The sequence below is a fragment of the Andrographis paniculata genome, unplaced genomic scaffold (genome assembly GCF_009805555.1).
Source record: "Andrographis paniculata isolate CXL003 unplaced genomic scaffold, ASM980555v1 Contig14END, whole genome shotgun sequence".
In the NCBI taxonomy this organism is placed as follows: Eukaryota; Viridiplantae; Streptophyta; class Magnoliopsida; order Lamiales; family Acanthaceae; genus Andrographis; species Andrographis paniculata.
The window spans coordinates 2,482,494-2,507,056 of record NW_026137424.1 but is presented as its reverse complement, the minus strand read 5'-3'; the positions used below and the strand labels follow the sequence as shown (position 1 = coordinate 2,507,056).

General features: G+C 37.0%; 4 protein-coding genes and 1 pseudogene across 8 annotated transcripts; 2 read left to right on the top strand and 3 right to left on the bottom strand.

The window, feature by feature from the left end:
* Window positions 1-4,407: 4,407 nt before the first annotated feature.
* LOC127258135 (dirigent protein 19-like) lies at window positions 4,408-5,465 on the bottom strand (annotated as a pseudogene).
* A 101-nt stretch (window positions 5,466-5,566) lies between these two features.
* On the top strand, window positions 5,567-7,529 carry LOC127258139 (60S ribosomal protein L21-1-like). The gene is made up of 2 exons (XM_051284839.1): window positions 5,567-5,901; window positions 7,097-7,529. The coding sequence occupies exons 1-2, from the start codon at window positions 5,665-5,667 to the stop codon at window positions 7,352-7,354; spliced, it is 495 nt and encodes a 164-aa protein (XP_051140796.1). The 5' UTR covers window positions 5,567-5,664; the 3' UTR covers window positions 7,355-7,529.
* Window positions 7,530-7,923: 394 nt separating this feature from the next.
* On the top strand, window positions 7,924-15,045 carry LOC127258120 (carbon catabolite repressor protein 4 homolog 1-like). Of its 4 annotated transcripts, none has more exons than XR_007840219.1 (12): window positions 7,924-8,605; window positions 10,036-10,780; window positions 11,012-11,098; window positions 11,173-11,256; window positions 11,345-11,431; window positions 11,536-11,622; window positions 12,497-12,550; window positions 12,874-12,965; window positions 13,062-13,176; window positions 13,266-13,410; window positions 13,539-13,753; window positions 14,643-15,045. XR_007840219.1 is itself a non-coding variant. In XM_051284809.1 (12 exons), exons 1-11 carry the CDS (start codon window positions 8,448-8,450, stop codon window positions 13,682-13,684), a joined length of 1,800 nt encoding a protein of 599 aa, XP_051140766.1. In that variant the 5' UTR covers window positions 7,925-8,447; the 3' UTR covers window positions 13,685-13,690; window positions 14,643-15,045. The 4 variants fall into 4 exon arrangements, 2 of the variants coding, with proteins under 2 accessions (XP_051140766.1, XP_051140757.1); XR_007840218.1 differs by having other exon boundaries at window positions 7,925-8,605; window positions 14,693-15,045; XM_051284809.1 differs by having other exon boundaries at window positions 7,925-8,605; window positions 13,539-13,690.
* A 737-nt stretch (window positions 15,046-15,782) lies between these two features.
* Window positions 15,783-18,442, bottom strand: LOC127259481 (uncharacterized). Of its 2 annotated transcripts, none has more exons than XM_051286849.1 (3): window positions 18,186-18,442; window positions 17,996-18,121; window positions 15,783-17,494 (listed from the first exon to the last, which is right to left on the bottom strand). In XM_051286849.1, exon 3 carries the CDS (start codon window positions 17,480-17,482, stop codon window positions 16,205-16,207), a length of 1,278 nt encoding a protein of 425 aa, XP_051142806.1. In that variant the 5' UTR covers window positions 17,483-17,494; window positions 17,996-18,121; window positions 18,186-18,442; the 3' UTR covers window positions 15,783-16,204. The 2 variants fall into 2 exon arrangements, with proteins under 2 accessions (XP_051142806.1, XP_051142814.1); XM_051286857.1 differs by having other exon boundaries at window positions 17,996-18,116.
* Window positions 18,443-20,109: 1,667 nt separating this feature from the next.
* Window positions 20,110-22,862, bottom strand: LOC127258675 (actin-like). Its single transcript, XM_051285614.1, has 5 exons — window positions 22,707-22,862; window positions 21,927-21,999; window positions 21,459-21,852; window positions 20,524-21,137; window positions 20,110-20,424 (listed from the first exon to the last, which is right to left on the bottom strand). Exons 2-5 carry the CDS (start codon window positions 21,984-21,986, stop codon window positions 20,359-20,361), a joined length of 1,134 nt encoding a protein of 377 aa, XP_051141571.1. The 5' UTR covers window positions 21,987-21,999; window positions 22,707-22,862; the 3' UTR covers window positions 20,110-20,358.
* Between the last annotated feature and the right edge of the window lie 1,701 nt (window positions 22,863-24,563).

The following is a 24,563-nucleotide window of genomic DNA, read 5'->3' as shown; positions in this document are numbered from 1 at the left end:
TATATAAAAATATAATTAGTTTATACCATTTAAAATTTTATTATTTATAAAATAATGTACATGTATTATTTATTTTCTTTTTTTTTTAAAAAAAAAAGCATATACTACTATTAAAATATTTTTTAAAATTTCTTTTTAAATTATAAACATATATATATATAAAGTCAGAGGATAAAAATGTTAAGATTTTTTACTACTTTCATTAACCAATAAAATACTATTATCTTTTAATCTACTACAAAATTCCAAATAATCTCGATGGAATGACAATATTGAACTTCCAAATATCCATAGCACCTAAATTCCAACGAAACACTCCCAAAATTATTCAATAACGAATCCTATAATTATCAAATTGTGACATTTTTCCAATCATGGATGTCCTAAATTATATACGTTACAGGGGACTAGGCGTGAAACGACACCACTAAAGCTCCTCTCTCTACCAAATCACTGACAAAAAACACACCCCAAAAGAATATTCGAATGAAGAATTGATTAATTAATTAATGGACGAGCGAGTGATAATCAACCTACCCTACCCTACCCTACCCTACCCTACCCCACTTAATTAGTAGTATAATGATGTGATTCCATGTAATTTTCTTTAATACAATTATTAGCAATAATACTAATTTGATCATTTTATGGAGTATTTAATTTAATAACTTGATAAAGTATCTAGTCCCTTTGAATGGCAGCTTGTGATTAATTGATATATGCGGTAAACTATAGTAACGAGATAGGAATAATTAACACTTTGTTTACTCGTATATTTTTTTTTAATTTTTTGTTACTATTTGTTTATAATATTAAATATATATATATATATCGTACCAATATAATTTAATGTCATAAAATATCACATAAATTATTATTATTTTAAAGTTTTTTAAAATTTTAAATTTCAAAACTACAGTCTTAATATAGCTTAAATGGTATTCGTCTTTTCATTTTCCTCAGTTCTATTTATTTTGTCAATTTATTTTTTAGAAAAAAATTATATTATTACATTTTTATTTTATTTTATTTTAAATTTTAATATTAATTTATAATTATTTTAATTATATAATAATTATTTTTACTAATATATTTTTAATTATTTATTAATTATACACCTTCTAAATTTTTGTATACAGTAACATGATAGCCCGGATTACAAATGGAATCATCATAGTTAACTATCTTCGAATATATATAATCTGTTGGAATTTGTCAGGAATTTAACCATAAGCCCAGGATCTAGCGTGTTGTAATAATTGAGATAAAAAAATAAAGCGAAATAAATCTAACCTTATTCCTCAGCATAGTCGGATTCATATTTGCAAATAATTAAGGGTTTTGTGTTCTTCAAGCCTATGGCGCAATCCTCCTGAGAAAACCGCTAGGGTTTCTGCCCGTTATTCCCACGATGAGATATGGAACATAATGGTTGTTGCGTCATCACAACCCTATTTATACCTCTTATTATTAATTGGTTTCATCACCCAATTAATAAGTTATCGGATTTCTGTACATTGGAGGCCCGCAATTACTAAATATATTTAAGCCCAATAAATTAATAGATCACTTAATATATGCTTAATCTGACTGATAGCCCAAATAGTTACATTTAACCCACAATTGGATTTTTAATCCAATAATCTCCCACTTGGGTAAATGTACGCTGAATAACCTTATGAGCTCATGAATGTTTTGCTATCAGATCCTTAATGTATATTACCAATTTTATCTATAAGTCATGTCAATGCGGATCAAAGCGGTCGTCACTGCATTTATTGCAATGAGACCGATCAGTGGTCATAACACTAATATAACCTAAGATTCGATCAAGTGCGGATGCATAACATGGAAAATTCATATAATGTGATATTAAGATGTCTATTTCCAACTGATCCACCCTAACTTTAATTCAGAACAACTGAATACTCCACACTGAATATTGAACATTGAATATTGAACTGTGCAGTGTAAACCAAAGTAACTTTAATAGTATTTGAACACTACTAATTAGCTTCCACTAAACCGAAGTATCTTATATGGTTCCACTCTCATATGAGCAATATGATCACTATAGAACTTATGTGGAAACCCTTTAGTAATAAAGCGGATCCACAATCATGGAAGCTGTACGAATATGTTCAATAACTAATTCATAATATGAAGTAGACTATTAAGCAAATGATGATTATTATCATCAAATGATGTACTAGTTCCAACCAATTTTGAATTATGGAAGAGATAAAACTTTATATCCGAATGAACAATAGTAACTGAATTTGTTCAAAATAGAGATTGAAATTAAATTTTGACTAAAGATGGTATCATAAAAAAATGTCTCATCCAAAAATAAATAGTAACGAGTACTTAATAATAATCTAAAATTGTCAATATCTTCAACTTTAACGTTCTTGTCGTCACCTATATAGATGTATCTTTCAACACCAATTGATTTCGACAATAAAATAATCTTACATAGACACACTGATGTGTGTTGTTACACCAAAATCCACCCCCAGGCGTGTCTATGAACTGAAATTAAATTAATTTTAAGACAAGACTAATAGGACAAACATGTCCTCCAAAATGTCTAACTTAAGTGTCCTCAATTTAGTAGTAATAGTAGACATGTTCATGATGTACCTCCTTATGTTAGGTTTGTCGTTATACTTTATGGTAATGAGACTCTTAAGAAGAGTACGTATTTCTGCCTTATCGCTTTTGGTAAAGTGTTTCTTAATTTCGACAATGAATCCATATCATCATATATTGTACTCCTAAAATTCATGCAGTGCTTTTCTTAATAATAATTAGACTTAGGCGTTAAACCTATCCCACTTCTCAAATAACTACGTTTAATATGTAGTGTTACTCGTCGTATGAGTGGGTGAGTCTACTCTTAATGCCAAGTCAAGATTCATGCAAAAAAATGAATCAATATTGATTCTTTTAGTGCTTAAAGTTGTCCCGAGACAGTGTTGTGACTGAATAAATATACACATAAATATTCATGAAGCATAATGAAGCTCAATAATAATATATTCTCATCCCAAGATACTAAGTGCTACATCAATGATCAATCTTTGGATCAATAACATTGATTGCTAACAGTCATCTTGTTGCAATAATCATATACGGACAATAAGTAATGTCAAACAGCAACCAATCTTTGGACTGATTTACTATTCACATAAGTTAAATCTATATAATCGTCCCATACATACTATCGCAGATGTATATTTAATTCTGTCAATTACCAACTGCTTTTGGGCCGAAGAATAATCACATGAATTAAAATACACATAAACACTTACGTTATCAAGAAAAAATCTTATATAAGAGATGTTACTTTGGCAACGTCAAATACTTGATCTTCACCGTCAAAACGCAACATGCATTATTAATGAATTTATAATTTTCTTAAACTAAATTATAATGAGAATCATATTCAATATATATGGGTCTGATTCCATATAAAATAAAGAATGCTTATTAGCAACTGAATGCATATGTCTATAAGCTAATGAATGTTTAGTATGTGAATTTATAAAAGAATTAGCAATCTTATCACAAGTTATCAAGCAACATCAACAAATGTCGTTGAAAAAATTACTGACTCACTAGTGATAAACTTATTTGACAATTGAATGTTGACAATACAGTAGTGTGTCAAACAACACCCTATCTTTGGACAGATCTATTATTCACACACAAATAACCAAATTATCATCACTACATTCAATGTCACCAAATATGTACATAACTACTCAACGGCTGACTTGTCTTTGGGTCAATCAACAACCTTATAAGTCACACACAACCTTTTAATATATAAAATAAATTGATTTACATAGCAGATGCTGCTTTGGCAACATAAATGTTTCAACCAATTTATAAAATATATTATATTATTTGTTGCTAATTAAAATCACCTTGAAATAAATATGAATGTCCAATATATATGAAAGCCATAACAACAACAATTAATTTATTGACTCATTAAAATAATTAAATAATCCAAAAAAGACTAACTGCAGTGGAATTACACAGACAAAAAAATGTCACCCAAAGAGATTATAAATTTGATACAATAAATAATTATAGTCGAATTTAAATAAATGCATACTGTCGAGAAATACATGCTGCTGTAATCCAAATTTAATCGAAAATTATAATAATTCATAGTGAATCTAATTATATAAAGTCAGCACTAATGAATAAATAAATAAACATGTCTCATGGATGCATATAGATTCCAATTGCACATATATGACATGCATATAGTTGTACTTGATAATGAATTGTTCCGATGAAAGAATCAAACTCATCCTATTCCAAATATTGAGAATGTATAATCATGATTATACATACATACAAATAATCAATAAATAAAATCTTCAATATTAGACGATCGAACCTAATAAATTTGCAAACTAAACTCGATATAACAAGTCGCATACCTTACAAATTAACTTCAATAAAATAAGTTACATTAGACGAACCATATATGACAGATGAACTTGTAAGTATTGAATTTTGAACTAATAACCTCGCAGTAACCGGGTGATTTCTTGAAATTATGAATAGGTGCGGCTTGACAATCACGTAGCAATTAATAGTAATAAAAGATAGTGATAGTATTAGTAAAAGCAATAGTAATTGGCTACATTAATGGAATGGAATGGAATCGAATCTGGTTATCTGGTGCCGTCAATAATGGAGGACGTAGACGTCGTACTCGACGACGGCATCCCCAGTCTTGAGGTTGAACTGGTGAGTCCTCGACGATGGGCATCTCCCTCCGGGTTCCACCCCAGCAGGCTCAGCGTGCTCCCGTTGAACTCGCTGAGCGCCATCAGAAGCCCGACTTCCCTCAGTTCCGCCGCCGCGTACACCCCCTGCGCCCTCCCCACCCCTCTCCACCCACACGGTCAGCGGGTCGTCTATCACAGCCACCATCCCGAATCCCGATCCCCCCGTCTGCCACCGGCACCGCCTTGGGGTTGCGCCCGCTCACAATGTCGTGGAAGAAGAAGAAGAAGTGGAGGTGGCTCAGCTTCGGCCGTTTCATCATCAGCCCCAGCGCCATTCCATCCTCTTCCGACATTTCGCGCCAGAATTGGGGGTCGCCGTCGTCGGAGTTAACACTGACAGAGAGTAGGAGGAGGATCATGATCAAGGAAACCACAACTTTCCTGCTGCTGCTCATGATCGATCGATCGATCGTGTTGAAGAAGAAGAAGAAGAAGAAGAAGAAGAAGAAGAAGAAGAAGAATTAAGCAAGCGACCGAGATCATCAATCAAAATGGATGAATTGAAGCATTTGAAGATGATGGCTCCATCTCTCACTGCCAACCCATCCCAAGTGGAAAGGAACCGACAAAGTTGGAAAGTCAGACAGACAGTGACGACGGCTTCGCCGGTCAAACCTTAAAAAAGCAGTAAGTACATTGTGGGCTGCAAAATGAAGGGGAAGTTATGATAATGGGGCTCAGCCCAATTATGCATTTTACTCTCCCAACCCAACCCAGTTTGTTATTTTCGAAACCCTAATATGTAAAGTCCTCATCATTGCCTCGATCGGCTCGGCTCCTCTGCCGCATTCTCCCAAGCCTCCCTCCACCGTCAATCAAGCTTAGCAAGCATCCCTAAACCCTAGCAGCAATGCCGGCGGGGCACGGTCAGAGGTCGCGAACCAGGGATCTCTTCGCTCGCCCATTCAGGAGAAAGGGTCCCACACATCTCTCCACCTACCTCCGGGTCTTCAAAATCGGCGAGTACGTGGACGTCAAAGTGAACGGCTCCATCCACAAAGGCATGCCCCATAAGTTCTACCACGGCCGCACCGGTCGGGTCTGGAACGTTGCCAAGCGTGCCGTCGGTGTTGAATTGAACAAGCAGGTGCGTACGGTGCCTATAAATCATTCCCAGCTCCCTCGCTATCTATATCTCTATCTTGTGGATACTCTCTTCTCTGGTAAGGCGTATTTGATTGTGTCGTAAGTGCATCGAGTATTGAATTGTTGTGAAGGAATATTCCATCGTTGCATCAATGTAGTTGTTCTTCTCTTCTCACCTCACCTCACATAGTGAGCATTATTATACTCCTAGTTAGTTAGAATTCTTCTTCTTCAAGTGTTTTAGTGTAGTAAATATTACTGTGTGTTCCCATAGGATGCTAGCAAATGCCCTTGTACCAGCTGTATCATCGTGCTATTACTGCGAATTTGCTATGGTTTTTGCTATGCTGTGCTGGGCTGGGCGCACCTATTAATTTGTTCCCTGATCAATGTCATGTCTAGTCTACTTTTACTTCCAACCTATGTAGCAAATGAATTCAACAAGACTTAGGGTGCACCATCCCCCCCCCCCCCCCCAAATTTGGGTATGGTATGGGAGGGAGGCTTTCAGGCAATTTGGGTTCCCAATTCGTACCCAATCCATTGCATTGGCGTGTTCGATTCCTGAGAGCCATATCATATCCTCCTACTTAAGGTCCGTACAAAGTGTTCCATTAATAAAGTAGTATGAGATTTAAATTTTTCCTTTCACTGTGGAACACAAATCTCAACGAGAGCTGATCCTCATTAAATTATTGTAGTTGGATGTGTGACTAAAGCTTGTTTCTTAATGAACTCATCAACAGTGACCACCTACATTCACCATAGCTTGGCTTCAGTGTACTACTACTTCTTTTCCTTGCTCGGATGTCTAAGGCTTTCTTTTCCGAATCTTAATTTGATTGGTTTATAGAAGCCTTCTTTTTTCCCCACAACATTTTCAATCAAGTGTTGCGTTGCAGTGCTGATGCACTAGGGGATATTTCAAAACGGGGCTTATTTATTTGTGATCTCATCAGAAGAACTATCATCATTTACATGTTTCCTTTCTTTTTCTTTTTTCCATCTGTATGTATGCTTGCAGGAGAATAAGTTCCGAACTAATTTGGTTTTAGGCATATCAAGGTTTCTTGTAGTTGTGTTTTCTACCTCCTAATTGCTGTTTTTTGTTTGTTGTCTTGCAATCTTATATCAGTGTATTTCGAATGCTGGTAAAAGTAAGTGTACTGACCTTTGTTTGTTTGTTTGTTATTCAGGTTGGTAACAGAATTATTAAGAAGAGGTTGCATGTTCGTGTGGAGCATGTTCAGCCGTCCCGATGCCATGCGGAGTTCCTGCTGAGAATAAAAAAGAACGATCAGTTGAAGGCTGAAGCCAAAGCTCAAGGCAAAATCATAAGCACCAAGAGGCAGCCAGAAGGGCCGAAGCCCGGTTTCATTGTCGGAGGAGCAAGAATAGAAACTGTAACTCCAATCCCGTATGACGTGGTTAATGACCTGAAGGGCGGCTACTAGAACTTCACTACGAGGATAGCACTGGTTTTTTCCAGTTGGTTGTGGAACCTTGAGTCTAAATCAAATTCTCTCTCGTCTTTATTTTGAATGGAAAAGAAGCTGGCAATTTATGGCCTGAAAATTTCACCTTTGGATGATTTTTATCGATTAGTTTTATTCATTCTGTTTTCTGCCAGTTTAGTTTGGTTTGGTTGTTTATGAGATTATTCACATTCACATCTCTCGCTCTCTCTCTCTCTCTCTCTGTGTATGTGCAATAACCACCACCATTGCTTTGCTCTGCGCTCTTCTCCTGTCCTCAATCTTTCTCAACACACTCTCTCTCTCTATATATATATATAGAGAGAGATATAGAGAGAGAGAGAGAGTCGATGGTAAGCTTCCTCCCACGGGTATATTTTCTTTTTTTAATAAATGTCCTCCTCCTCCTCCTCTGTATATTTCTTTTTTTGATTGAACGCATACGGTTGAATCTTCATCACATGCTAATCCAAATAATAAATGGATAATATATTATTCGTGTATTTAGAATCCCATTATTACTATTATTATTATTATTATTTAATGCGTTTGTGTTTGTGAAAGACGCTTTCCACCGTTTTCTTTTTCATTCAATTTCCCGTCTCCTCTTCATCCTGCTCCTCCTCCTTCCTCGCCTCGTCTCGTGTCGTCTCTGCAAAACCCTAACTCTGCGCAATCAATTTATTCCTCCTCTCCTCTTCTCTCACCTCACTTCCCCCTTCCCGCCCCAATCTCTAACTTTCCCCACCGCCCCTCTTTCTTTCCCTCCCTCTACATTTCCACCCTGCCTCAACCATCCGTCTCTCTTTCTCTCTCCTCAATTTCATCCCGATTGCTCCAAGATCCTTGCTTTCCCCCCCTTCCCCTCGATACCCCTCGTTGTTTGATCCCCGATTTCGTCTCTTTATTAGGGTTTTGAGGGCGTGAAGCTGGCGATTGGAGCCGGGCACATGTGATGGCGGATCCGCCGAAAGCCCGCCGACAGTTTAGGCTTCAATGTTTGATTTTTGCTGCTTTAGGCTTCCGAGCGACGTTCCAAGAAGAGATTGAGGCATTTCGAAGTTAGATTAAAATGCTGACTGTGTTGCGGGTGCACCTGCCGTCTGAAATTCCGATTGTTGGATGTGAGCTCGCACCGTATGTGCTTTTGAGGCGCCATGATAAGTCTGTTATTAGCGACGATGTGTCCGAGTCGAACCCCGTTGACGGCTATTTCTTAAGATACAAATGGTGAGTTTTTCGCAAGTGATTCTATTTCTATTATCCCAGCATCCCTCGGATTCCTTTCCGCAGTATCCTATGGTTTTTATGTGTCTCTGAACTCTTAGCTGTAAAGTGCAAAGCTTGCAGTGTGTGCTTTGTTATTTGACTGCATTTCTGTCTAATGCATCCATTTACCCAAGTTGTGTTTGTGTGTTTTTCTCATTCAAGCTGCTTTGATGAGAGATTGATAATTTGTGCGATTTGTTTGGAACTAGACTGTTTTTATATTTCTTGGTTTGCCATTAATCTCGACAGTTGAATGGGATGGGTGTGAATGTTAAGGCTAGTTATAACACCATAACTTCATAAGTTTAACCTGTGAGAGCTTTAGACAATTTTAAATAGTTATGTATTTAAAACGGGTGTGTTTGTTCGAGGGTTTGGATTTTGGGTTGGGATTTGAACATTAAAAATTTTCAATTTGGATAGTTGTACGACCTGATATAAATAGGTGTTGATTTGATATTTTGAATGTAAACTTAATTTTTAATATAATATAATATAAAAAATAAAAAATTATTATTTGATTTGATTTTTGGTGGGAAAATTTTGATAAATAGTTAAAATCCTTGGAAATTTTCTAAACAACCGCCCCCATATGATGTGTCTGCTATTGTGGCACCTAATTTCAAATTGCTGAATGTTTATTTCTTTTTCATATTTGTTGGTAGAATCTTCTGATTTGCTCTTTGGGATGCTATCTAATTTTGTCCTGTTATTTACACTTTAGAAGTTGTGGTGCTTTCATTGACATGTGAATTGCCCACAGGTTTTAGTTTTGACTCCAATTTCTTTTTACCTGATCAGCCAGGTTGACAGTCCTGTGGTATATTAACATTATGCAAGTCTGCACAAACATTTCCCATTTGTTCTCTCTCTCATTTAGTTTGGACTAGTACATGGCATGCAGTATCAGTGGTTTGCTTCTTTCACCGGAAAGTTTCATTTTGGTCCTATACTTGTATGCAATGTGCATGATTTCTATGACAGACAAAATACTGGTTTTGACTTATACGATATACCTATGCATCTTTGGTTCTGATGTGTGGGGCTACATTGTGACTGCCTCCAGGTGTTTTGTGCATGCATGTGATTTCCATGTTAAGAATTTAAGATCAGATTCTCTAAATTAGGTGTTAAACCGATCACTTAAAGCTTAAGTGCTTTAGGGTAAAGGATATAAGCCAGTCCACCATGTGTATCCTTGATAAAATAATTCTGTCTTCCCTTGACATTAAGCATTGGTTATTTCATCGACTTACTTGTCTGAGCATATTGAAATTTGAACGTTGGCATGAATAAAATGCAATTGTATCTGCAATTGCATATATGAACAGTTTTTGTTTTTTAGCCAGAAAGTTGGTTTCTTACATGCAAATAACTTTGCTTCCCTGTAGGTATCGTATACAAAGTGATAGAAAAGTTGCAGTTTGTAGTGTCCACCCAACTGAGCAGGCTACATTACAATGCATTGGATGTGTTAAGGCTAAAATTCCTGTTGCTAAAAGTTATCATTGTTCTTCAAAGTGTTTCTATGATGCATGGCAACATCATCGAGTTCTTCATGATCGTGCTGCGAGTGCTGTAAATGAAAATGGAAATGAAGATGAAGAAATCTTTGGCCGCTTCAATAGTACTGGTAGTAATGTAGGTTTGTCAGCTTCTCAATCAAACCCTAGCTTGTCAAATGGTACAACTCCGCTTTATCCTGCTGCAATAGCTCATAGGAATGGTGGGGAAACATGGTTTGAAGTTGGATGTCACAAAACATATACTCCAACTGCTGACGACATTGGTCATGTCCTTAAGTTTGAGTGTGTTGTGGTCGATTTAGAAACAAAATTGGCTGTGGGACCTGCCAATACCTTATTAACTTCCCGTGTCATTCCAGCTCCATCACCCTGTCCACGGCGCATGATTCCAGTAAGTGGAGTTGATGTGCCTGGGCATCTAGATATGGATGTTCGCACATCATCGGCAGGGACTTTTACGGTGCTCTCATATAACATCCTTTCTGATGCATATGCTTCAAGTGAACTGTACAGCTATTGCCCCTCTTGGGCTCTATCATGGACTTACCGCCGGCAAAACCTATTGCGTGAAATAGTTGCTTACAGGGCAGACATCATTTGTCTTCAGGAGGTACCATCAATGTGTGAAATTTCCTACAATGTTGGGTTTAATATTCTCATTATTATAATTGGTTGAAGTAAATAGGAGTAGTCTGGATTAAAAAAGTTAGATGGCTAAACCAAGCTGACATAGAGCATTTGCTCATTGAAGCCTTTTACAATTTAAGAAGTTCATGTGCTTTTCAAGCCCAAATAGTATCCAACTCTTTATATGATATTTTGTATTTTAATCTCCTTTCAGGTTCAAAACGACCATTTTGAGGAATTCTTTTTGCCGGAGCTGGATAAGCATGGTTACCAAGCTCTTTTCAAAAAGAAGACTACAGAGGTTTGTGAATCATCTTTTGTAACTGAAAGATGAAAGCCATTTTTTTTTTTATATCCTATTTTGTCATGTTGCAGATGTTTGGGGGAAACATCCACAATATTGATGGTTGTGCTACTTTTTTTCGCCGTGATAGATTTTTACATATAAAAAAATATGAGGTAATCATATTTGCATTAAATGTATGACACCTTTGAATTTATTTATTTCATGTTGTTGTTTTTCAATTGTGATCATTAATAATTGTAGGTTGAATTCAACAAAGCTGCTCAATCTTTAACTGATGCTTTGGTTCCTAGCACTCAGAAGAAAAATGCATTAAATCGGTTGATACAGGTACATTTATATATGTATTTTACTTTCTGCACACTTATTATATTTTTCACTTCATTTCATATTTCTAATTAACATTTGATTCGAACCCCACTTCTCTCATGCAGGACAATGTTGCACTTATTTTAGTTCTAGAAGCTAAGTTCAGCAACCATGGTGTTGATAATCCTGGGAAGCGTCAGCTTGTTTGTGTGGTGAGTTTCCTGTATTTAACCATAACTGGAACAATACCTTCTATTCAGATAAAATGTATTGCTCATCAAAGGTTTTCAGAAAAATCTAGCACCCTTCCTGAGGATAACCTAACTCGTCTGTGGAATGGTTTTTAGTCAGATTCTCATATGCTTAACAAATTCAATATCTTGGATTATCATGTAAAGTAATCACTTACATAGGATATACACAAGACCTTAGTAAAGTCATGAATTCGGTGGTGGAGATACAAGAATATGTTTTATTTGTGTCTGTCTTCTCCTAAAATTAGCTGTTCAATAAAACTTGGTTAATATATGGTGTTGCTTTTTATATAGTCCCATTTTAGTTATAGGTTTTCCGAGTCTTGTTGCTGATGGGCTTCCCTTTCATGTATGTGATACATGGAAAAGAAAATTGTAAGGCGAACTGAGTCAGGGGGCCTTGGCTTGAGTTGGACCCCAGAATATGAATTTCTTTGTATTTGAAGCTTGATCATAATTGAATGAGAAGTAAGATTGTTTCCTGCAAACAGTGAGGCGGCACTGACTGAGGGGTACACTTGCACATAAGTTGTGCTGTAAGCCATTAGTAACATAATCTGAACATAGATATGCCTTTCTGAGAGTTGATGCTCATAGATGCTAGCTGAGAAATTGCATCATGTTATTCAGCATTTGCTGCCAGGTCATTCTCTACATCTTTTGACACCTGTATGTTGATGTTGCCTTCATCTGTTGTTATATTATTTCTGAACTCTTTTCTTTGAGTAATAATGCCTTCTTCCCCCTCACTCTATTCTATCATCTATTATGCAGAATTGGCTTGTAATTGTTGTTGCATTATGTGATATTGATGTTTCTTTCATGATCACAGGCGAATACACATATAAATTTGCATCAAGAATTGAAGGATGTCAAACTTTGGCAGGTTTTTGTTACAATCTACATTCTTCTTGTGTACTTAGCGTGTGTTTGTTTGAAGGATTCTAATAGATTTGTACTATTCACACTAATTTTTCTCCCTAAAAACATCAAATCAAACACCTATTTTTCATTTTTATATTATTCTAAAAATCAATTTTACATTCAAAACTTCACATCAATATTTATTTATATCATATCATACAACTATTCCAATTCAAATATTTTACTTTTCAAATCCCAACTCGAAATCTAAACCCTCACACAAACACATAAGTGTCTGTGCAGTCTACTTCTTAACGTTTATGTCTATATTTTCCTCCGTGACAGGTCCATACATTATTGAAGGGACTGGAAAAGATTGCTGCGAGTGCTGATATCCCTATGATTGTGTGTGGTGATTTCAATTCTGTTCCTGGAAGGTGCTTTGCCTATTCTCATCTAATACACAACTACTATTAAATTACCTTAGTATAAAATATGTGATTGTTTCCTAACTCTTTTGTTTTAACATGCAGTGCTCCTCATGCTCTCCTTGCTATGGGCAAAATAGATCCAGCTCATCCGGACTTGGCACTAGACCCACTCGGAGTTCTTCGCCCTGTCACCAAACTGACTCATCAGCTACCACTGGTATAACCCTAAAATGAATATTGAGTATAAGTTGGCTTAATGGCTTAGTTATATCTTTATTTGGGTTGTTTCTTTTGTCATTTAACCAGGTTAGTGCTTACTCATCCTTTGCGAGAGCTGTGGGTGGACTTAGTCTAGAGCAGAGAAGGAGAATGGATCCAGCTACAAATGAACCCCTGTTTACAAACTGCACTAGAGATTTTATTGGTACTCATGATTATATATTCTATTCAGGTATGTTTGAATTGTTTATATGCACTTCAGATGTCTTGTATTCAACATTTTAAACTCACTAAGATACCCTTTAATTGTTGAATTTTGCATTATATGACCTAATCCTGTAAGATTGTTCTTCCTTCTAGCTGACACCTTGACGGTGGAATCTCTGTTGGAGCTATTGGATGAGGATAGCTTGCGAAAAGATACTGCACTTCCTTCCCCTGAATGGTCTTCAGATCATATTGCACTCTTGGCTGAGTTTCGGTGCAAGCCTAGGACTCGACGCTGAGACAATGTATGTATTTATGCCCTGATGAAACGTGGTCTGGAAATCTTCTTTTGTTCCTCCACTATCGAAGTAATTTTTTCTGTCATGATTTTATTTGGCATTATTGACTATGATGGGTTAAATTTGACTGAATATCTGATTCCTGCTTGTTCTAGGATGAAGTATGGAGTATTAGGAAAGTTTATATGCACTGCTCTATGGTTAGAATTTATCTTCATCTGGTAATAAAAATCAGAAGAATGTAAATGTTTGGGAATAGTAGAAAGTCAAATAGAAAATAGGTGTTTGACTCAACATAAGTAGATGTTGAATGTGATGTTTTGACCGGAGAATAGTTTTTTTATATGACATTTTAATTTTTTTTTTTAAAAAGGATTTTGAATGTGGTGTTTTTTAGAAAAGGACTTTATAGTAAATAGTGATAAAATAAGCTTGAAATCATAAGCCAACAGAATGCAAGTTTTTGGCATTGTCTGGAGTGTGGATTTCAGCGTAGGCCATTGTGAGCATTTCAGTTTTGTTTTATGCCAACAATCAAAATGGTGCATCCGACACTTTGCTATGGCAGTCACCGCAGTGGCATATGCCCCATTAGGACAATGATGTCCTGTCCTTATAGCTCCATGTCTTGGAATGCTGGGCTTCAATTTTGAATGTGTAGGCGTGTCTTCAGCATTTCATGGCCTTTAGTTATGTCACATGTGAAGCTGAGCTCATTTTCCATTAGAGGCACCCCATGCGCTCTTAAGGGTATGGTGCTGCATGTTACTAGTGTCTGTATGTGTATGTATACCAAGAAGTGAGGCCTTTAAATTGCGCAGCATTGTGATTCAAAAGGATTCTTGCTGGTAGAATGTGTATGTGTGTGTGTATTTCTTTTCCGAGTTAGATGCCAAAATGTGTTCTGAGGCTATGTTGGTTGATTTATTACGTGCCCTGACGATATTTTTTATCATAGATGTAGATGTGGCGGTAGATTCATCGCAGACTTGATTTTGCTTCCTGCAGGTGTGGCCTTGCGCAGGCAGAATATTTTACAAAATTGGTAGCTGGAGATGGTCAAGGAAAGTACAAGGGTTGTTGTTATGATATATATATATATATAGTTGCTATTATATATTATATTGTAGGATGGAATATCCATGCCCTCCTCCCTCTTAAATGTATTATCTTCCCCTGTTCGGGGATGATGTACACATAATCTCTCCTCTCTCTCTCTCTTCCCCCACCTTTGTATCCTGGCAGAAGACTTTGTTCTGTAGAAAAATTATGTAATGGTTATATGTTTTCTCCAAAAAAACTCAGAAAGTTGCAGCAGAAGATGGATGGTATGTTGTGCTGCTGCAGCAGGTCTTGATTGATTGTCCTCCCTTGTATTATTATTGATTGATTGATATGTAAAGAAAAGGAGTGGGGGAGGGGTGGGATGAGGAGAAAAATAATAATAATAATAATAATAATGGTCCACCCCCGTCCCTGTGATAGGGTAGTAGAGGAAGCTGCTGCTGCATTGTGGGGCTGGGCTGGGTTGGGTTGGGTTGTGTTAGACTGACTGTAGATAAAGAGTATTGAGTTTGGATGTTAAGTGGTGGGTTGGTTTGGTTTGGTTGTAGACTTGTAGTGTTGGGTGAATTATACGTAGTAAAGATGAATGATAAAAAGAGAAAAGAGTAATTGTTGGAGAATGAGCAGAGCCGAGAGAGCAGCAAATCAATGAATCAATGATTGGTATTGGTAATGGTAATGATCAAATCATCAAATGATACATTAATATCATATCGAAATAGAAAAATATTTATATTTACATCACATCGTGCATATTAAGAAAATAAATGAAAAATCCACCAAAAATTCAAAAGATTTGAATGAAAACATGCAAAAAAGGAGTTTCAGCCCAGCCCAGCCCTGTTGAATATAAAATGCGGATGATCCAACCCAAAATACCACCGTCCATTCAACCCAAAACAACTCTTCTTCTTAATCCATTCAAATTTTGGAGAGAGAGAGAGCCTGCTTAAGTTCCATCTACTGCTAGTGTCTTTGTCATCAATAATTCAGTTCATGCACAGCACTATATAATTATTACTAATATAAGAAGTAAAAAATAAAAACTTCTCCTGTAAATTATCCCATTAAACACTATGTAAATAAAAACTTCAAATCCAATTTTCTGGAACCACACCCCAGAAGTGATTATTGATTAGTAGTAGTAGTAGTAATAGGTATGGCAACCAATAAGCAAGCCAGTCAGTCAGGCAGTTCAAATGACCAATGTAACTAAACAAGTCAATTAAGGCTAGGCGGGTCGGGTCGGGTCACAACCATAGTACTATTTGTAATCATCCATCTGCCCCACTTTCCACTTCCACTTCCACAGTCCAGTAGAGTACAACAACACAATGCTGCTCTTCTTCTTCCACTATTATACAAACACAAGACTAAGTTCCACACATCCTCCTCGCCACCACTTACTCTCACTCTCAGCTCTTCAGAGTTCAGTCCAGTCCAGTCCAGTTGGGTTCACAGCCTCCTCCTCCTCCTCCTTGGCTGCAGCCGCGAGGACTCCACATCCGCCATTCCCACCGAAGATTCCCCACCCCCATTATCATCATCATCCCCATCGTCGTCATCATCTTCATCATCATCACCATCATCATTTCCTCCTCCTCCTGCTCTTATGGGATGGCTGTCGTAGTATGCATCCCCCAACACCGCACGCCCGTTCCCCGCGGCCTCCATGCTCGGGGCATCCAAATCCGACCTCCCAAACAGCAGCGATGAAAGCCACCGGGCATTACCCACTTCGTGGATGACTCCTTCCTCTTCCCCTGCATCGATCGCCGGAATCACATTCATCCGTTCTCTCCGCTGCCCCCTGGAGGACAGCATCCGGCTGAGAGGAACAGGAGCAGGAAGAGAAGCCCCGGCAGCAGCAGCAGCAGCAGTATTATTATTATTGCGGGCTTGCGCCTGCACCCAACTCAGTTCGAGGCGCCTTATGATCTCATCCATCGGCATGCTGGCGGCAGCCCGCTGGACGGTCTCCCTCCAGCTCTCAACCCTCCGAGCTTGGGGTCTCTCGGGGATATTGAGGCTGGAATCAGTATCATCATCCTGGTCAGGTGGGGGAGCAGCAGCACCACCACGGCCATAAATTGGCGTGACGCTCCTCGTCGTAACCTCCCCCTTACAAACTGGGCATTCCCGGGTTTCGGAATGGTGGTGCAGCCAGCGGTAGATGCACGACCAGCAAAACAGATGCCCACAACACGTCAGGACTGGATCCCTGGCCAGATCGAAGCATATATTGCAGTCGAAGAAGCTCCCGTCGTCGGCATTGTTTTTTCCACCATCTCTTTTAGTGCCTTGTGCATCATCTTCCACACAAGCAATGGCGGTTTTCTCACATATCTTCAGCCCCGTCTCTGCCGCTGCCACTTCTTCCTCCTCCTCCTCAGCAGCAACACTAGCCTCACCGGCAGGGGTTGGAGTTGGAGTTGAGGTTGGGGTTGGGGTTGGGGTTGGGGTAGGGATAGGGATAGAGGTAGGGGGTACATTGCCACCAAGGAACTGCAGTGCAAGGTTAAGAGTTTCTGGAGGAAGGGGAACTTGCCTCCACAGTGACCGCTGCCGCCTCTGATTCCTGGGCTGAGCAATTATTGCCCCGGCTCTTCTAGGAGGAGCTGGATTATGCAACCAATCCTGCAAGTTAACAACGTTCTCGTTCCCATCACCAATGCTATCGGCAGGTACCAGATTGAGATCAAGGTTCATCGAGCCGGTGTTGTCATCCGCCATTGAAGATTCTAGCTGCAAGGCAAGTGAAAGTTGTAGCATATTTCTACAGAAACCAAAACGTCAAGCAAGTCCAAATCCGATTGTCAATGAAAATCAACGAGCAAAATTTCTTATGGCGTGAAGAACGAGATCGATACAAACCCTAGCAAACTTCAACATATTAGATTAGTTAACCCACAAACTCTAATTTCAACGAAACAGGAAGGCGAATGGTAAATGAAATCATGAACTAATTAGCCGCTCAAAGTCTCAAACCGTAAAAGCTACCCACGGAAGAAAGACGTCTGCGTACACAACATTATACTAATCATCTATCCATCTATATATACATATACACACACACACACACATATATACATACACACATCTGTATGCCTGTCTGTATCTCAAAACAATTGATTAACACCCACCCCATCGCATCGCAGAAGAAACAATCACAGAAAATTGAGACTGTAAGGGCATAAAATACATACATACATAGAAGAAGAGAGAGAGAGAAGAAGACGGTCGTACCGTTTAGAGAGAGAGAGAGGGCCGGGAGAGAAGGATTGAAGGAAGGTTTAGGAGTGAGGGGGTGGACGGTAGGAGAGAGATATTTGGAAACAGATCACCCACCCACCCGCACCGCACCGCACTGCACTGCAGAAGCAAACAATCAATTTATAATAGGGAGGGATCTGAATAGGGCTGTTACCCGACTCACCTTTTCAGTGCCCGCTCAGATAGCCTCTTGCCTTGTGCGGGAACTCAACCAGAGAGAGAGAGATGCAGGTCCGCAGAGATGAAGGAAGGAGGGATGAATGGATGGTGAAGAAGAATGAAGAATGAAGAATGAAGAATGATGAATGATGAATAATGAATAATGAATAATGAATGATGAATGAATGCGCTGCGCAGCGTTGGGCGTTGCTGTTGCAGCTGCAGCTGTATTGTGTTGTGAAGCGTCTCTCCCCTCCCCTCCCCTCCCCTCTCTTTTATCTCTCTCTCTCTCTCTCTCACAAATGTCATTACAGACACGCTAGTAAATTTTGAGGTGGTGCATCTGGACACCGCCACGTCATCACGGATATGAAATTTTAGTGGGTGGGTGGGTCGGGCTGGACTCGGCGGAGTTTTTTATGTTGTTTTTATTTTCAATTTTTGTAATTATATTTTTATAATATTTTTAATATAAGATTTCAAAATTACTCAAACTAACAAATAAATTTGAAGACAAAGCATTCCTAACATTTCCTTCGTATCACATCTATTGTCCATACCTTAGCTACGCGTATATACATCTTATAGGTAATTTTAGTTAATTTAACACAATGATTTTCTTGAAAAAGTATAACAATCGTTAATATTTTACAGATAAAATGCAACGGATATTCAATGCAGAAAATTTACTGACACAGCATGTCCAATTGTTTATACTTATATACGATCTTAATTTTGATACTCAATGCAGAAAATTTACTAAATTTTTTTATTCACGTGTTATTTCGATCTTGATCGACTGACATAATACGTACGAAGTTTTTGTATTCATCAAATATAACGATAACAAACATTTGATAGGTAATACGTGCAATTGTTTTATACTTATATGCGATTTGATCTTGATTTATTGACACGTGCAATGTTTGAATATTCACATACCATTTTGATTTTGATTCATTGGCGTAATACATCAAATACTTTTGTAGCTATTTATTAACCGTCAAATATAACAATAACGGATATTCGTTAAACAACACGTATAATTGTTTCTACTCATATACTACATTGATATCGACTTACTAACACGTGCGATGTTTTAATATTTACATATCATGTTGATCTTGATTTACTGACGTAATACGTCCGGTACTTTTGTAGGCATCCATTAACCGTCAAATATAACAATAACGGATATTCGATAAATAACACGTATAACTGTTTATACTCATTGATATCGATTTACTGACACGTGCGATGTTATAATATTTACATACCATCTTGATCTTGATCTACGGACGTAGTACGTCCAATATTTTTTGCATCCATTTATTAGCCGTCAAATATAACAATAATGGATATTCGATAAACAACACATGTAATTGTTTATATTCATATGCGACATTGATCTTGATTTATTGACACGTGCAATACTAGAATGCGTGTATGCGTCTTGATCTTGATCCACTGACGTAATCCAATAATTTTGTATTCATTTATTGGTCGTTGGATATAACAATAACGAAAATAGAATAATTATTATAATTGTTTATACTCACTCATACATGACATCGATATCGATTTATTGACCGATAAAAATGTGCATATGCCATCTTGATGTTGATGTATTGACACAACATATATGTCCCCATAAATTTGTATCCATTTATTAGTGGTGATAGACAAAACGGAACTTATATATGCTGTTGGCTCATGCATTGTGTTTACACAATTTATATACAACACACATGAATGGCTAAGCATATGGTGTAAAAGTTGAAAAGATATCGAATGAATGAAGTACCGTAGATGGGGATGGGGTGCATTGCAATGAGCTAGCTTTCAGTAAGCAAGTATTATGTAAAGTATAAGATTTGGAGTAGTCTTTCTTCTACTTGTACTTTCTATTGAGAATAAAACTACAATCATCATCATAAATCAGGAAAATCAATCACTTACTAGTTCGCCAACAATATCATCATCGAATCTTAAAACAACAAGAGTTTAAATAGGGGTGGGGTGCGGAGGGAGAGAGGGAAAATCTCACGAAACAAATAATAGACAAGGAAGGACAAAGAAGAAGAAGAAGAAATTATTGTTTTAAGGAAAAATAAAAAATAAAAACAGCCCACGACGACCAGATGGATTTGACCAGGAAAAGTGTCTGTTGCTTTGCTTTAAAAGCACTTTCTGTGAACAATTGACGGCCCAGACTCGTCGTACTCTCCCTTGGCAATCCACATCTGCAACACCGACACACAATACCATAGACTCACCTCATACCATAGATTTCAACACAATAAGTATATATACCAACCAACCAAACACACCCACCCACCCACCTGCTGGAATGTGCTGAGAGAGGCCAAAATGGACCCTCCGATCCACACACTGTACTTCCTCTCCGGCGGAGCCACCACCTTGATCTTCATGCTGCTTGGCGCCAGTGCTGTGATCTCCTTGCTCATCCTGTCCGCAATGCCCGTGAACATCGTCGTCCCACCGCTCAGCACAATGTTCCCGTACAGATCCTTCCTGATATCAACGTCGCACTTCATGATTGAATTGTATGTGGTCTCATGGATCCCAGCAGCCTCCATTCCAATCATCGATGGCTGAAAGAGCACCTCCGGGCACCTGAACCTCTCCGCCCCGATCGTGATCACCTGTCCGTCGGGCAGCTCATAGTTCTTCTCCACGGAAGAGCTGGTTTTTGAGGTTTCTAGCTCCTGCTCGTAATCAAGAGCAATGTAAGACAGCTTCTCTTTTATGTCCCTTACAATTTCCCGCTCGGCCGTTGTGGTGAATGAGTAGCCTCTCTCAGTCAGTATCTTCATCAAATAGTCAGTGAGATCACGCCCGGCAAGATCCAGACGCAGGATTGCATGGGGGAGCGCATAACCCTCATAGATGGGGACTGTGTGACTCACACCATCCCCGGAGTCCAGAACAATTCCTGTCATCAAGCAGCAATCCTTTGTATGTTAGAGAGAAGTTTCCTCGCTAATCCAATAATTAGATTAATCATTCACCGCAAACAAGGCTTCATGTCAACTGCAGTCTCTATATATGCAATATAAGGTGTTTCAATCAAATTAAAATGAACTCAACACTATGTGTGGTGTAACTTTTCCAAATTGTAGTAGAGGTTCCCCCTCAAAAACTAAATACATCATAATGTAATGTAATCAAAAGCATTTTCGAACACAGACAAAATAAATGCCAAAGCTGGAGGATCTTTAAGTGGAATAGTAAAAATGAAGTAGAATTTTCTTACCAGTTGTACGGCCACTAGCATAGAGAGACAGGACAGCCTGAATGGCAACATACATTGCAGGGGCATTAAAGGTCTCAAACATGATTTGAGTCATTTTCTCACGGTTAGCCTTGGGATTCAGAGGAGCTTCTGTCAACAGGATTGGGTGCTCCTCAGGAGCCACACGAAGTTCATTGTAGAAGGTGTGATGCCATATTTTCTCCATATCATCCCAATTGCTGACAATCCCATGCTCAATTGGATACTTCAGTGTCAAAATACCTCTTTTGGATTGAGCCTCGTCGCCTACATAAGCATCTTTCTGGCCCATGCCAACCATCACACCAGTGTGACGGGGTCGCCCCACTATGCTTGGAAAGACAGCCCTTGGAGCATCATCCCCAGCAAATCCAGCCTGTCCATTATGAGAAAATAATAAGTAAATTCATGTTAACAACTTTTATAAAGTATCAAACTGCTATGTATTACCTTGACCATTCCAGTTCCATTGTCACAAACAAGCGGTTGAATATCCTCAGTTTCTGCCATCTCTTAATATGATCTGACAAAAAAAAAAGTATTATCTTCCTACTGATTACAATATTATAGTAGTATATTGTAAAACTTCCAGTATATTGCACTATTCTCAGAAAATACACGAAAATTAGCTCAAGATCCGATGTCATATCAAATCATATTGTCATCCAACAGATAATGAACTTATGCCTTGTTTACTTGTGTGGTGATTATTAGGGATCATTTAATCGTCATATGCTCCTATCTTCCATAGAAAACACACCATCTGATATGTAAGATCCATAGTAAACACACCATCTGATATGTAAGATCTGACCAGAAGGATATGGTCGGTGCCAAGTGGGGTAACAGAATTTCCGCAAAGAGCAATTTTTAACATGAACGAAATTACCACACAGAGATTAATCTACTCAACAAAAACAATAATAACCATGGACACCGAAATCCAAATTTTAAAAAACGGAAGCATACGAATTTGTAATAAGTGGTCACCATTAGAGATACACATTCACAGATCCGTGAATCCAGATTCAAATAACGGACGCACGAACAGATCTCACAACAATAATAATGAAACTTCATTGGATCAATGATATCGAAAATGTTTAAACGGCAGAGACTCGACGAGATCCAATCTTGTTCTTCAAAACATAATTTAGAAAAAGCATCAAAATGCTCCCCCGACAAATGAATCAAATCTTTGAGAAATTAATCGCGAGAATGAAAGGATACCTTGAGGCCGCGACGGGAGAGCGTCTCTTCTCCTTCTGTGACGAATGCTCGCACGCTGTCTGCCTCCGCGCGTATGAAGAACGGGAAATGAAGCTTAGCCTCAGATGAAATTCAGCTTAAATTGACCTCTCGAAAGATCAGAGCCGTCCATCTAGTATGTCCTCAACCAGTGTAGACCCCACAATCCAATCCCTTTTGTAAGGACGAAATTGCCCTTCGATTGCCACTCTGTCTGCACCCGTCGCAATAAAATAGAACTCTCTTCCACACGTAGCGCCTCAGCTACACTGTAAAGACGTCAGTATAATTAGTAAATAATTAAAAGTTTATAATATAAATAATTATAAATTAAAATTAATATAACTAATTAATTTAATTAAAATTAAAAAATTTAAAATAAAATTAAATATTTAATTATTTTTTAAAAAATGAAAGTGATATATGACAGAAACAACAATTTAGACATGGTATATAAGAACGAGGGAATACTATAATTTATCTGTGTCTCTTGTCTCAATATTTTCAAGTACTCCACTTTTCAAGTTTAAAAAATTATTTTCTCTAATCCCTTTTTCATGTTTTTTTCCCTTTCAAATTAATGTAAATTGTAATTAGTTATTAATTAAAAATTATATTAGCAAATTATTATATAATAGAAATAATAAAATTTAAAATAATAGTTTGAAATTGATTTAATCTAAAATATTAATTTAACGAAATATTTTTAAAAATAAAATAATATATTTTTATTAAAAAATATAATAAATAAATAGTAGTGATATTATTTTGAAATAGCAACCAACCAAAACGAAAAATACTCACTTTTAGTATTAAGAAGACTAAAATGTTTTAAATAGAAATCCACAAGACTAAAGTGTATCATTGAAATTTCTTAGTATTTGATTAGGAGCCTTCTATTTCACACAAACATATCATTATATTGTTATTATTATGGCTGGTAATAAATATCTTTTAGAAAATACATATTTATATAGCATAGTTATAGTATTTGTAAAATTCTATCTAAACTATAAATAATTTTAATTTAATATTCTAGCTAGTTAATTCTTGTCTACGTTTCCAATGTTTGTGCATTACGGTTATGTAATAGTATACTTTATGGAACTGACTATCATGTTAATTGAAAAAAAAAAAAAAAAACCCAGTACTATATTGATTTTTTTATTTTTTTAACAGTATATGAAGCAACATGGGTGTGTTATTTTAATTAAATTTTTTTTACATATCTTCTAAAAAGAATTAATATATATTACAAATATTTACTCCATAACTATTTATTTATTTATTTTTTATACGTAAATTTTAAAAATATTAGTATTATATTGAGATAAAATAGAAATAAAAGTAAAAATAACTGAATTAAGTATTGTATATGATATAAAAAGCAATGACATTTGTGTAATGTATTGTAAATTGGAAGAGTATTTATAACTCGTACAATTACTAAAATAAAAAAAAAAAAATGAATAGATTGTAAGAGACCGAAAGAGTATTATTTATATTATCTACGTAATTTTCTACATCACTAACAATAAAATATCCCTTCAAACAAAAACACAAAACAAACACACCCTACATTCTTTGAAATATTAACATAGCACAAGCTGTGTGATATTTGAAAACATTTGTTGTATGTTTATATTTAAAATGTATGCTATGTGAATATATATTATTTGCTAAAATTAATGGTAATGTAAAATCTATTATCATATTCATGTTGTGTTTATATTATATAAATAAAATTTTATATTATTTATAATTAGATCAGATATTTCATATATAGTACTGCAGTCATGCTCCCTTCATATTATTGGTACATGTTAGCAAGAAAAAATA